General features: G+C 42.1%; 1 protein-coding gene and 1 long non-coding RNA gene across 2 annotated transcripts in view; one reads left to right on the plus strand and one right to left on the minus strand.

Annotated features, from left to right (window-relative positions):
• Positions 1-5,623: 5,623 nt before the first annotated feature.
• Positions 5,624-6,762, minus strand: LOC140581291 (uncharacterized). Its single transcript, XR_011984349.1, has 2 exons — positions 6,457-6,762; positions 5,624-5,730 (listed from the first exon to the last, which is right to left on the minus strand). It is a non-coding gene; the product is annotated as an uncharacterized lncRNA (long non-coding RNA).
• A 4,569-nt stretch (positions 6,763-11,331) lies between these two features.
• LOC111853779 (apoptosis-stimulating of p53 protein 2-like) overlaps positions 11,332-13,351 on the plus strand; it is a 34,487-nt gene continuing 32,467 nt past the window's right edge. The window contains exon 1 of the mRNA XM_023831071.2: positions 11,332-12,055. Within this exon, the coding sequence (XP_023686839.1) occupies positions 12,029-12,055 (27 nt within the window). The 5' untranslated portion in view covers positions 11,332-12,028. The remainder of the gene's footprint in view (positions 12,056-13,351) is intronic.

Genomic DNA, 13,351 nt, shown 5'->3' on the forward strand with positions numbered 1-13,351 from the left:
CAGCAGCTGTTTACAAGCTGGTTCCTGTCCCAAGATGACAATGCACCGTGCCATTGCTCCAAACAGGTGATCAACTGGAAGCGTCAGAACAACATCGATCAATTGAGTGGCTTGCCCAATCTCCCGATCTGAATCCGATTGAGAACTTGTGGCACAAGGTGGCTTTGGAGATATCCAAGAGACATCCAAAATCAAAACATGAGTTGATTGAGTCACTCAATGCAGCCTGGAATCATGTTATCAGCCATGATCACCTCATCAAACTGGTTCACTCAATGCCGACACGGTGCAGGCAGGTGATGAAGAACAAAGTGTGGCCCACCAGATACTGAGCCATCACTGAGACACAAAAAGTCCTTTTTCAAGGCCACCTACACGAACATGAAGAAAGCTTGACGCATGTCTGTTCTACTATATATGAAGTATACACATTTATTTTGCACCTTTGGCCAGAGAAGTACATTACGCATATTACTCAATAAGACAATTGACATGGGAGCTTTAACAAACAAACTCAGAAAAGTAAATCCAAGCTAGAATAAAAACTTGATTTTTATTACTGTGTCCCCTGTAACACTGTTTTCAAATAAATATATTGGCTCAATGAAGGAGTTAAAAGTAAAAGGTCAAAAGTTGGAAAAAATGCTAAATTAACAAGTGGTTGCAGACTTTTGCATACCACTGTAGTGTGGCTGCGTTTTTATAGCGAAGGCTTCTCTTCACAAGCTGTGCAATACCATTTAACATTTGTTATGTGTTTGAATTGGCTCTTGGTCATGCCAGTACAGACACAGTGTTGCCACCTCTGGCATCCATCACAAAGTATCTACAGTGGGATTAACAACATACAGTATAGGACAAGTAGCCATATTTTCCCATCTATCAAATGACTACAGTAATTTTCCTCACCCAGTCACCATCTTTATTTTGAAACTGTCCACACCATTGGCAGGCCTCCTCAAGAGATACTGTAAGGAAATAAGCATGAACTTACTGGTGAGCAGGCATTCATCATTATACTTATCACCCAGTTTGCCAATCATGTTCACACACCCTTCTGACTGACTTTGCCTGAGTCACTTGCCCTTTATTGTGCTGTTGTGTTTTTTTTCCACTGTAACACAATTCAGTCTTCAAATGACTTCACTAACACTGTTTTCAAATTAGTTGTACTCTTGGCATAGCAATCTGACTTTTCCGGCTCAGATTCTATGAAAACATAGCTATAAGGCCATTCTGTCAAAAGGGGCTGACAGACATTCGCTATAGTCATGTTAATTTAATATAATATAATATAATATAATATAATACAAAATTCTTTAAAACCTGTTAAGTCTAAAACTGTAAGAGTAGGTGTACTTGTTTACAAAACAAAAAACAAAAGTTCTCTTACATAACTTTTGTAGTATTTGAAGGATTTTATACCCCCATTTTAAGCACAACTGTACAATTGATTAACCCTGCCCATAACAGCCTTTTACCCCTAACTAGCACCGGATCCCCACAGGGCTGTGTGCTGAGCCCCCTCCTATACTGCCTCTACACCCACGACTGTAGTCCGACCCACAACAACAATCTCATCGTCAAGTTTGCCGACGACACTACGGTGGTCGGACTCATCTCTAAGGGAGACGAGGCAGCCTATAGGGATGAGGTCCTGAAGCTGGAGGCCTGGTGTTCAGAGAACAATCTGACTTTGAACACCAAGAAAACTAAAGAGATCGTTGTTGACCTCAGGAGGCACGGCACCGACCTAACCGCCCTATACATCAACGGTGAACGCGTGGAGAGGGTCCATACTTTCCGGTACCTAGGGGTCCTCATCTCGGACAATATCTCATGGACCGAGAACATCACAGAGGTCGTCAAGAAGGCACAGCAGCGGCTCCACTTCCTGAGAGTCCTCAGGAAGCTGAATCTCAACCAGGATCTGCTTCTGACCTTCTATCGCTCGTCCATTGAGAGCCTCCTGACGTACTGCATCACAGTGTGGTACGGCAGCTGCACCATGGCAGATAAGGAGAGGCTTCATAAAGTTGTCAAAGCTGCCCAGAAGATCATCGGCTGCCCTCTCCCCTCTCTTATGGACATATACACCTCCCGCTGCCTCAGCAGAGCAAAGAACATTATCAAGGACACATCCCACCCTGGCTCTGATCTGTTCAACCTGTTGCCCTCAGGAAGACGCTACAGGTGCATCAGGACTAGGACAGACAGACTCCGGAACAGTTTTTTCCCTAGAGCCATACTCACACTGAACACACACTGAACACACACTGTACACACACTGAATACACACAGAAAACAATCACTCCCCCTACTATGGTCTTCCTCCCCTTTCTCCCTTTCACACACACACTAAAAAAATCTTACCACATCTATTTATTATATATTATCACTGTGTAATAATCCGGTCAATGTGAAATTGTGCATTCGTTCACTTTATATACATATGCTAGTGCAATAAGATATATTACACTGTCACTTTAATACTTTCTATTTGTTTACATTGCTTATTTTTATATATATTTTATACATACTTTTATACTACTTCTCTTTTTATATTTTATATGTATATGTTTGAGCACTGACCCAAGGAGATGCTTTTCATCTCATTGTATATGTAAAAAATGTATAATGACAATAAAAGGCATTCTATTCTATTCTATTCTATTCTATTCTATTCTAACTGTGCAGTATCTGTACAAGCTGGACACATCTGGTTTGACGGCCCCAAAGAGCTTTGGTAAGTTAAAGTTTACCTTGCCTTATGTTTCTATTACAGTTTTTCTGAATTGCTAAAAGACTAAACCTCATTCTTGGAACAAAACTTCCAATTGCCAAAACTCATTTATTGAATCAATCACTCTTTTGGTGAAACTTTAAACACAATTTGCAGATTTGAGCAAAACTCTAAACACATTCTCATTCATCAAAACACATTTTGCACTGTGGTGAACTTTGATGCAAAATAGAAAACACAGGCTGCAGAAGTCCAGCACAGCCACCAGTCATCATTTAAACACAATGACTCAAAACTGTTCACACATGTTTCTAAACATGAGAAGAAGGCAAAGAGTGACTAGAACATACAATATGTGCTAGATGAGAGTGCAAGTGCCACTGGTGAGTTGAAGTTTGACGTCAACGTACAGATGGGTCACACAGAGGATTCTTCCCGCATCACCCAGCAAGGTGTCCCTATTGCTCACTACCGACAGTTACCGTACTTATGACCAGAGACCCACACAACAATTACGTTTCAAACATTTTCAGACAACTTCACATTATATGTGATCGTAGAGCTAAATTATTCCCTATTAGTTATGAAAGATTATACAATTTTTTACTTACACGGTGACTATACCCTTCTTAGAATGCATTTTCCACCATCGCTGACGTATTTACCCGGGACTAAGCTTCTAACTACAGCTCGTGAGTTGTTTGAAATACGCAACTTAACGACAGTGTTTATGAACGTTCCTTCGAACTATGGTCTTGGGAAACGCATCACAGAACGGAAAGGTTAAGGAACAGCTTTTTCCCCCAGGTCATAATGCTCCTAAATCAGGACAATACTCAATGCCTCTAGGTGCTGCTTCACCCTGTCCAAATCATTGGCACATACCTCAGGCCTCTTGCACATTGCACTTATATACCTCTTACCTATCACTTATGTATAGATTATGTACAGCTGAACATTTCATATATTTTTTATTTTATTATTTTTCTTATTTTTTCTATATTTTGTTACTCTCTTATCATGCACAGCTGCTCAGAGTGACCAGGATTACATTCCACTACATGTTGTATGTGTACAACTGTGTACGTGACGAATAAACCTTTTGAATCTTGACTCTTCAATCTTGAATTTTCGTAAAGTACAAATTCCGACCTTCCTGGCAATATATCACATGTGCTGGGGCCTCACTTCTACGTGCCACTTCCGTGGACTTTTAGTTTAAGATTATAGATAGCAGCTTTCACATGGTTACAGTGTACAGGGCGAAATGCACATTTAGAATTCCTGCCCCGGGCACTTTCATGCATTTTCGTATAGTACAAATTGCCAGCTTTCCGGCAGTATATCACATATCCCAGGGCAGGATTTCTACGTGCCACTTCCGTGGACTTTTAGTTGAAGATTATTTATGCCAGCTTCCCCATGGTTACAGTGTACAGGGCGAAGTGCACATTTAGAAATCCTGCCCTGGGAACTTCCATGCATTTCCGTATAGTACAAATTGCCAGCTTTCCGGCAGTATATCACATGTCCCAGGGCAGGATTTCTACGTGCCACTTCCGTGGACTTTTAGTTGAAGATTATTTATGCCAGCTTCCCCATGGTTACAGTGTACAGGGCGAAGTGCACATTTAGAAATCCTGCCCTGGGAACTTCCATGCATTTCCGTATAGTACAAATTGCCAGCTTTCCGGCAATATATCACATGTCCCAGGGCAGGATTTCTACGTGCCACTTCCGTGGACTTTTAGTGGAAGATTATTTATGCAAGCTTCCCCATGGTTACAGTGTACAGGGCGAAGTGCACATTTAGAAATCCTGCCCCGGGCACTTTCATGCATTTTCGTATAGTACAAATTGCCAGCTTTCCGGCAATATATCACATGTCCCAGGGCAGGATTTCTACGTGCCACTTCCGTGGACTTTTAGTTGAAGATTATTTATGGCAGCTTCCCCATGGTTACAGTGTACAGGGCGAAGTGCACATTTAGAAATCCTGCCCTGGGAACTTCCATGCATTTCCGTATAGTACAAATTGCCAGCTTTCCGGCAATATATCACATGTCCCAGGGCAGGATTTCTACGTGCCACTTCCGTGGACTTTTAGTTGAAGATTATTTATGCAAGCTTCCCCATGGTTACAGTGTACAGGGCGAAGTGCACATTTAGAAATCCTGCCCTGGGAAGTTCCATGCATTTCCGTATAGTACAAATTGCCAGCTTTCCGGCAGTATATTACATGTCCCAGGGCAGGATTTCTACGTGCCACTTCCGTGGACTTTTAGTTTAAGATTATGGATGGCAGCTTCCCCATGGTTACAGTGTACAGGGCGAAGTGCACATTTAGAAATCCTGCCCTGGGAACTTCCATGCATTTTCGTATAGTACAAATTGCCAGCTTTCTGGCAATATATCACATGTCTCAGGGCAGGATTTCTATGTGCCACTTCCGTGGACTTTTAGTTGAAGATTATTTATGGCAGCTTCCACATGGTTACAGTGTACAGGGCGAAGTGCACATTTAGAAATCCTGCCCTGGGAACTTCCATGCATTTTCGTATAGTACAAATTGCCAGCTTTCCGGCAATATATCACATGTCCCAGGGCAGGATTTCTACGTGCCACTTCCATGTTTCAATATAACAGATGCTTTAATTGCAATATCCTTTTTATTTTATTTATTTCGTGTATTAATTCTGATAAAATGGCTTGTAGAGTGGCAACCACGTTTCTACGTAGATATTTCACAGGAGTGCTTTGAAGCTGTACAGTATAGCTGTACTTATATGAGAAAATTTAATCAGATAACACCAAAACAGTTCAATAGTGCTTGGATGTGAGATCTACAGAAATACAGAATTACAATAAAATACTGACATGTTTGGTGAAAGACATATTTATTTATTTATTATGATTTATTTTATTCGTCAGGAACAGCTAGGCATCCATGAACAGTGACGTTGGTAGCCATGGACATCCACATCTGTCTGACGGGACAAGAGAGGGGAAAAATGCAGATTATCCTCGACCAGAGAACGCTCAACAGATAATATATAGAACATGTTCACATGTTTAACAAATTAACAATGAAATTAATGTTAACATTAAGAACAATACGATTTCGGACATCCGTATTGTACTGACTGCGCAGTTGCACCGCAATGCTGAGTTCCTCCTTTTGTTTACGTTCGGCGGAATCCGGCGGAATCCGCATTTTACCCTCACCCACAACTATGTGCCATTTCCTATTTATGGAAGCCCCACTACTGTGGACAGTTGAGTCCACACATATGTATTTGAATTGGCACAACAATGCTGGATCAATTGAATTTTAATAAAATATATACACGTTACACTAGAGCAACAGGATACGGCGGTTGTGCTGTCTGGAAAAACGGTCCACAAATACATCAAGATCCAGAGCCTTGGCCCTTCTGGACTCTATGCTCAGGACACCAAGATCACTGAGTCTCTCATCAGTTCATGCACTGTGAACTAACATGAACTAACAATGAACAGCTGTATATTTTTATTAACTAACGTTAACAAAGATTAACAAATACAGTAACAAATATAAAAGTGTTACCAAGTTTTTAAACATCTCGAGACCAGCCATTTCCAAACTTGATATCATTATCAGTGTGAAAAACAAAAGTAACACGGTTATGTGCAAGAACAACAAGTCACTCACGAGATGAAATTGTTTTGCTTACCTTCGACTCTTGCTACAGAAGAAATTAATCGTAGCTCCACTATCCAAGAGTGGTTCTAGCTGTTGCTGCGCTCTCATTCACCGAGCAGCACCACAGTGTTTAGGTGCGCCGCTCTAATTTACCCGTGTAGAACGATGCGTCGCATTAGTTCCGCTTTTGGCGCTCGTGTGTAAAATCATAATAAATTCATACTTTTTTATTTGGTCAGCACAGGGGGGCCACAGGGGTGGCCAGGGACATGTCTACAGAGGCACGGGCCTCCCTAGGCCTCCGTGTAGAACCGCCACTGAATCCAGCAGTGCTCGGACCACGAGGACCGTGATTTGAATAACCCTACTCTAAACCAATCTACATTTACACTTAAACTCCTCCGCTAGATGTCGCTGTTGCCTCATCTGAAAAGAGCAGGGGCAAACCATACCTTCAGATATGGAGACGCTGATTCACATTCCAGCCACTTATGGAGGAGTGAACCACAGTAATATAAAACCCCTAGTATGCAGAAGATCAGGCCTTATATCAGATAGTACAACCACAGTGTCAGTTATTCAAATTGGTCTGATACTCAGTCATAAACAGACAGGGGTGCTGCATATTATATTGGGCCCCCAACCCAAGTCAATAGAATTATGTTCCTAATTTTTTAGGGCCGCAGTCACTCAAGAGCCCTAGGAATCATCCTAACTTTCCCGCGCTTTATGGTGCCCCTGAAAACACAACTGAAATTCAAAGTCACTCAGGTTCAGATCCAGCAAGCTTCTGATCCCAATCAGGTGTCATGCCCCGCTCCATCCGATCCTGATGTGTGCCACGCCCCCTCGTTAACCGCATGTGGATTCCCCGTGTTTGCCAGCTGTTCCTGATTGTTGTCATTAGTCCATTGTATTTAGTCCGCGTTTCCGTTTGTTTCCCCAATCCGGTCATTGACGTTGTCGTGTTGTGTGCGCTTTGTGCTCTGTGTGCTGCCATTAAAACCCGTATTCCTCGATCCCTGGCTTCCGTTCGCCTGCTTCCCCGATCCGTGCTGCACGCGACGTAACATCAGGCTTCTCCTGGTCCAAAGCCATAAAAGCTTGTTGAGGCTCATAGCAACACTGAGGCAATCCTCCCTTCCACCAGAGAGAGCCAGATACTTGTGAATGCTGAAGCACCAGCTTGTGATCTTACACGAGGAGGAACTGCGGAGTAGGAGAAAGATCATAAAAAATGCAGAATTCCAGAGTCCATGCTGTGAGTAGAGGTAAACTGGATGTATTTTACCTCCTAATGACCAGACATGTGACTTGTTACAATTTGCCCACGTCCATCCCACACGTCCTCTGCTTATCTGGCAACACACTCAAATCTCATCCTTCATCTTGCAGGCGGTGATGCCTCCATTCATCCACGGTATGTGGGAGGCACCAGCTACTCACTGACAACCACCATCCCCAGCCTGGGTTCCAGAAATGGGTCCCGGTGACCCTAATATGGACCAGCAGCACTGTTGTGTAAACTCATGAGGGGTAGTTTGACCTTTTGTTGCCAATGACATCATCCGACCATTAATTCATCCTCCATAACCACATATTCACTACAGCAGTGATTCTCAGACTTTTTGCACCGCGACCCAATTTTTTACCATGCCAGCTCAGGCACGACCCTATATAAAGTATAGATTTAAATTAACACTATGATCAAGCTTGCAGTGTATTCTTTAGGCCAATCAATGCCTAACGCACAAATCTGATTGGATGTGCCAGTGAATTTTAAATGAAGCATCTATGGATTGGCTTCTTGGATTGGTTGAGTGTTCAATAGATTTGCACTAAGCAGTTGCAGACCCAAGACCTGTTTATATTTAGGTTAATTCTAGGATTATGACTCATCTCCTCCCTGTAGCTGGGACAAACCCGCCTCTAACCAAAAGCATCATGTGCCTTTGAACAGCTGGAGACGTTACTTTTGTGCAACAACAGAAACCTGCATAACAGGACCTAATGGACAATAAAGTTAGCTTCCTATCCTGGGACTGTTCTTATACCTACCTTTGCTCTAATCTGTAACAACTACATCTGTTAGAGTCAATTGGATTAAAGAGCTGTTAGAGGCTGTGAATAATGCCCCCCCCCCCCTTTTCTGAATTGTTAGTTTTTTTCAGTAAACATTGCTGTCTCATACTTGTGTCAGAGCCCAAACCGGCCATAGTGCTACAATCCCAAGTTCTTTGCAAAGTTATGGAGCTCAATGTTGATTTAGTTCCTGATTATCAAAGGTCACATTGAAAATGAATCTATTGTTGGCTGTCAACACTGTGAAAAGCAGAGAAATTTTTGAATACGACAGATGGGAAAATATTCGGAGACAGGTATGAAGCTCGTTAAAAAATGAAGTTTACATTTTTAAGAAAATTTGAGACCTCTGAAGCAGTGACTTCTCACTTGGATGATGTGGATTTGATTGCTGTCTGTGTGTTCAGTTTGCATGCTCTCTCCAAATTTATGGGATTGCTGTGGTATAGGTGGACTTGTGTCTCTAAATTGTGTGTTATATGCCCTGTGATGGACTGGCATTCCATAAAGTGTGTACCCTATGGTTTTTGAGATAGACTGAACAAGAGCTTGAATTGAATAAACATTTATCCCTCCTCACGGGGAGGCTTAGAGGTCACAGGCAGCACATGGTACAGAGTAGGGCACACCCACCTTAGGAAGAATGATGGTTTATCACAGAGCACACACACACTTATACACACACAATATGGAAAATATGTGGAATGGCAGGTAAAGTCGACCATGCAGATTCTGGGCCAGTCCAGTAAACAAAAGGAAATCCTACTGCAGGTCTTGAAAGAAAATGGCATCTTGCAGTACTGTGGTTCATAATGCCACCATTGAGTGTCTGTGAAAATAGCTTTTGTGACAGGGTTTGGGGGCAAAAGGCTTATTGTGGGGACAACAGACAAAAAGGTGACTTGAATTTGTTGCCTTTGTTTTATGTTTGTAACAAATTCAGCAATGCGATCCATCCACGCTAATCTGCAGGCCTGAATGTAATTACTGTTTGTACTGATCTGAGGTAAGGGAAGCACTCCTCAGTGGACCTGAAGGATCAACACGTACAGTGCTCTCTGAAAGAATTCTTAACCCCCCCCCCCCTCCAAAAAAAAAGAGTATTTGTTATTACCCTTTACAATACTCGTAATGAAGTGTGGTGAATATCTGACGTTGGTCAACAGTCGACCAATTTAACTTTATACTTTTTTTTTTCAAAGTTTTTTAGTAAGTGCAAATTTAATTTTTATAACAAAGATTTCAATAAAAAGGAATACACTACATGTGTAAATTCAAATAGCAAGTACAGTTTTCATGGGACGTATTTATATACTTATATACTGTAAAATAAATGACGCAAAGTAATTTTGCGTATATATTTTTGGAGCTTTTTGATCTATTTCAGTTGTCGTGCATTGATAAGATTATTTAAGTACATGGTTACAGTATATTAATAATATCATAAGCAAGAGTTTGCTGAGTAAATCATATTACAGTCTATCCGTAATTGATAGACCTGCCACCATACATATACACTCACCTAAAGGATTATTAGGAACACCATACTAATACGGTGTTTGACCCCCTTTCGCATTCAGAACTGCCTTAATTCTACGTGGCATTGATTCAAGGTGCTGAAAGCATTCTTTAGAAATGTTGGCCGATATTGATAGGATAGCATCTTGCAGTTGATGGAGATTTGTGGGATGCACATCCAGGGCACGAAGCTCCCATTCCACCACATCCCAAAGATGCTCTATTGGGTTGAGATCTGGTGACTGTGGGGGCCATTTTAGTACAGTGAACTCATTGTCATGTTCAAGAAACCAATTTGAAATGATTCAAGCTTTGTAACATGGTGCATTATCCTGCTGGAAGTAGCCATCAGAGGATGGGTACATGGTGGTCATAAAGGGATGGACATGGTCAGAAACAATGCTCAGGTAGGCCGTGGCATTTAAACGATGCCCAATTGGCACTAAGGGGCCTAAAGTGTGCCAAGAAAACATCCCCCACACCATTACACCACCACCACCAGCCTGCACAGTGGTAACAAGGCATGATGGATCCATGTTCTCATTCTGTTTACGCCAAATTCTGACTCTACCATTTGAATGTCTCAACAGAAATCGAGACTCATAATTTTTCCAGTCTTCAACTGTCCAATTTTGGTGATCTCCTGCAAATTGTAGCCTCTTTTTCCTATTTGTAGTGGAGATGAGTGGTACCCGGTGGGGTCTTCTGCTGTTGTAGCCCATCCGCCTCAAGGTTGTGCGTGTTGTGGCTTCACAAATGCTTTGCTGCATACCTCGGTTGTAACGAGTGGTTATTTCAGTCAAAGTTGCTCTTCTATCAGCTTGAATCAGTCGGCCCATTCTCCTCTGACCTCCAGCATCAACAAGGCATTTTCGCCCACAGGACTGCCGCATACTGGATGTTTTTCCCTTTGCACACAATTCTTTGTAAACCCTAGAAATGGTTGTGCGTGAAAATCCCAGTAACTGAGCAGATTGTGAAATACTCAGACCGGCCCGTCTGCCACCAACAACCATGCCACGCTCAAAATTGCTTAAATCACCTTTTCTTTCCCATTCTGACATTCAGTTTGAAGTTCAGGAGATTGTCTTGACCAGGACCACACCCCTAAATCCATTGAAGCAACTGCCATGTGATTGGTTGATTAGATAATTGCATTAATGAGAAATTGAACAGGTGTTCCTAATAATCCTTTAGGTGAGTGTATATCCGTGTTGTGGCGACTCCGGTGGGGGTTTCCCATGACAGGGGGAAGAGGGTAGTTTGGGCTGCCCCCAGCGGAGTCGCTAGGGTAGTGTTCAGTTGCACGCTTATCCGTAAAAAAAATTGTCTATCTGTAATTGAAAAGTCACTCGCGCAAAACAACTCAAAACAGTTGTTCGTGCATTCCTTTGTTCGTGGTTTTTCTTTGACAGCGCATATTTTGATTGCATCCGAACATATGTTTCCGGAGGGTTCGGTCTGTTCTGCTAGGAGGAGTTTAAATCCCACATGGATTAATTTGCAAAAGGGAAACGTCACGCATGGGCCGGGCTGCATCCAAGGAGATTTTTGCTGGATCGCTGCTCGAGTTGGGGGTATAGGTTTTTATATCTTATCCAGAATAAGTGCGGCTTTAAAGAAGACCAGTCGCCTTGCCGTAAATATAAGCGAATTCGTCGTATTGCGAATTACAGATCATTATAAGGAGCGGCTGCGGGAAAACTTTAGTTGATGCGGGGAGGCCTCGCCGTGCGGTTGCAACAGGTTTCAACGGAGCGCAAGAAGCGAACCTCGTACTGCCGTTGTGGTCTATGGACCAAACGCGGCGGCGTAGGGGAAAAAGCCTACATATGTATTTTCAAGGTTAATCCAAGAGGCGTAAGAGGGATAAAAGACACTGGCAAACCGACGATCGGCCAGCCGGCATCATCGGGTTTGTGGCTGCTTTAGAGCCGTCAGACAATTATTACAATAGTCACGTTTCACCATCGGCCGCTTTTGTATTTAAAGGGGCGATTTAAATGCGGTACGGAACCAAAATGATGCCGGTGAGTTTTCAATTTATTATTTATTTGAAGAAAAACAATGGCTATATGTGTTATATTGTTTTATCAGTGTATCGTTCTAGTAGAATATTTTTATCCATTGCTGTTTTAGGTTGGTTTTCTTACATGAAAATAGACAGACTGGTCCACGTTATTTTTAAATTGTGTGTTTGAATTGCGATGTCTCTTGCATGCTTATGTATTTTAAAATAGTGTGTTTGAATTGCTGTGTCTTTTACAAGCTCATGTATCTCTGTGTGCTTGCTGCAACGGTTTATGAACACGTTTTTCCAGGATCGCTTTTGCGATGGTTACATAGGCTATTAAATATAATTGTATTTAAAGGCCAGATTTAGCGGGCGTAACTGGGCTAATTATGATTTGTAATGTCAATCGTTAACGGAAACCAAGCAGAATAAGGATTGCGAGTCGTGTTGTGAATCTTAATTGATTATATTGTATCCAGATCTGTGGTTACCTATATGTAAATATCTGTCAGGTGGGAGTACAAGGTGCAGGGTAATTATGACTGGTATTTCCTTTATATTATATTGTTTGGACATACCAGGCACGTCGCGTTACAAACTTAATTCTTTCTGAGCTCTTGCTCCCTATGTTTGCTGGGTAATTAATCCCTAGCTTGTTCTACATGCAAATAGCTGCATTTTAGCAGCAGAATATACTGGTTTCTGTCCACATTTTTTCATACTACTGGAACAAATGCCCACTGCAAATAACAGAAAGTAACAATGTATAAAATACTAAAAGTAATTCCTTTAGGAGACAACAGAACAGCCTTTCAAAACAGACGAGTGTGTCATCTGTCCACACTATAAACGGATGAGTGTCGTATAGCCACGATCATGACTGGTCATTCCAAAAACTAACCTATGGCAGTGGATTATAAGCAGTATGCATACTAATTAACCTCTGTACCATGGAAACATTCTCCTGTTATCAATTTACATTCACGGCTTCCATGGTAACCGCAACGTCACAAAAGCCTCGTGGAAAACACTGATGTGAATGGCAGGAAATAACAGTACAGGAGCCCTTCGGGTTATTCTTAGGATGTCCAGGCCTCTCCTTGTTGCGCTGTTTTCGCTAATTTTCGGTAATTTCCAGTTACCCTGTTAAAATCCTAGCGAGAAGAATCAATCTGTTCAGGAATAACTAAACCTGTCACATTTACGTCCAGTGGGTTATGTAGCTGCGGATCTCCGGGTGAACGTGAAAACGTCTTATTCTCTGAAACGATGCACCACTGGCCGTGTCTAAGCTTCCGTTTCTCTTTATCGT

The sequence above is a fragment of the Paramormyrops kingsleyae genome, chromosome 20 (assembly GCF_048594095.1).
Source record: "Paramormyrops kingsleyae isolate MSU_618 chromosome 20, PKINGS_0.4, whole genome shotgun sequence".
Classification (NCBI taxonomy): domain Eukaryota; kingdom Metazoa; phylum Chordata; class Actinopteri; order Osteoglossiformes; family Mormyridae; genus Paramormyrops; species Paramormyrops kingsleyae.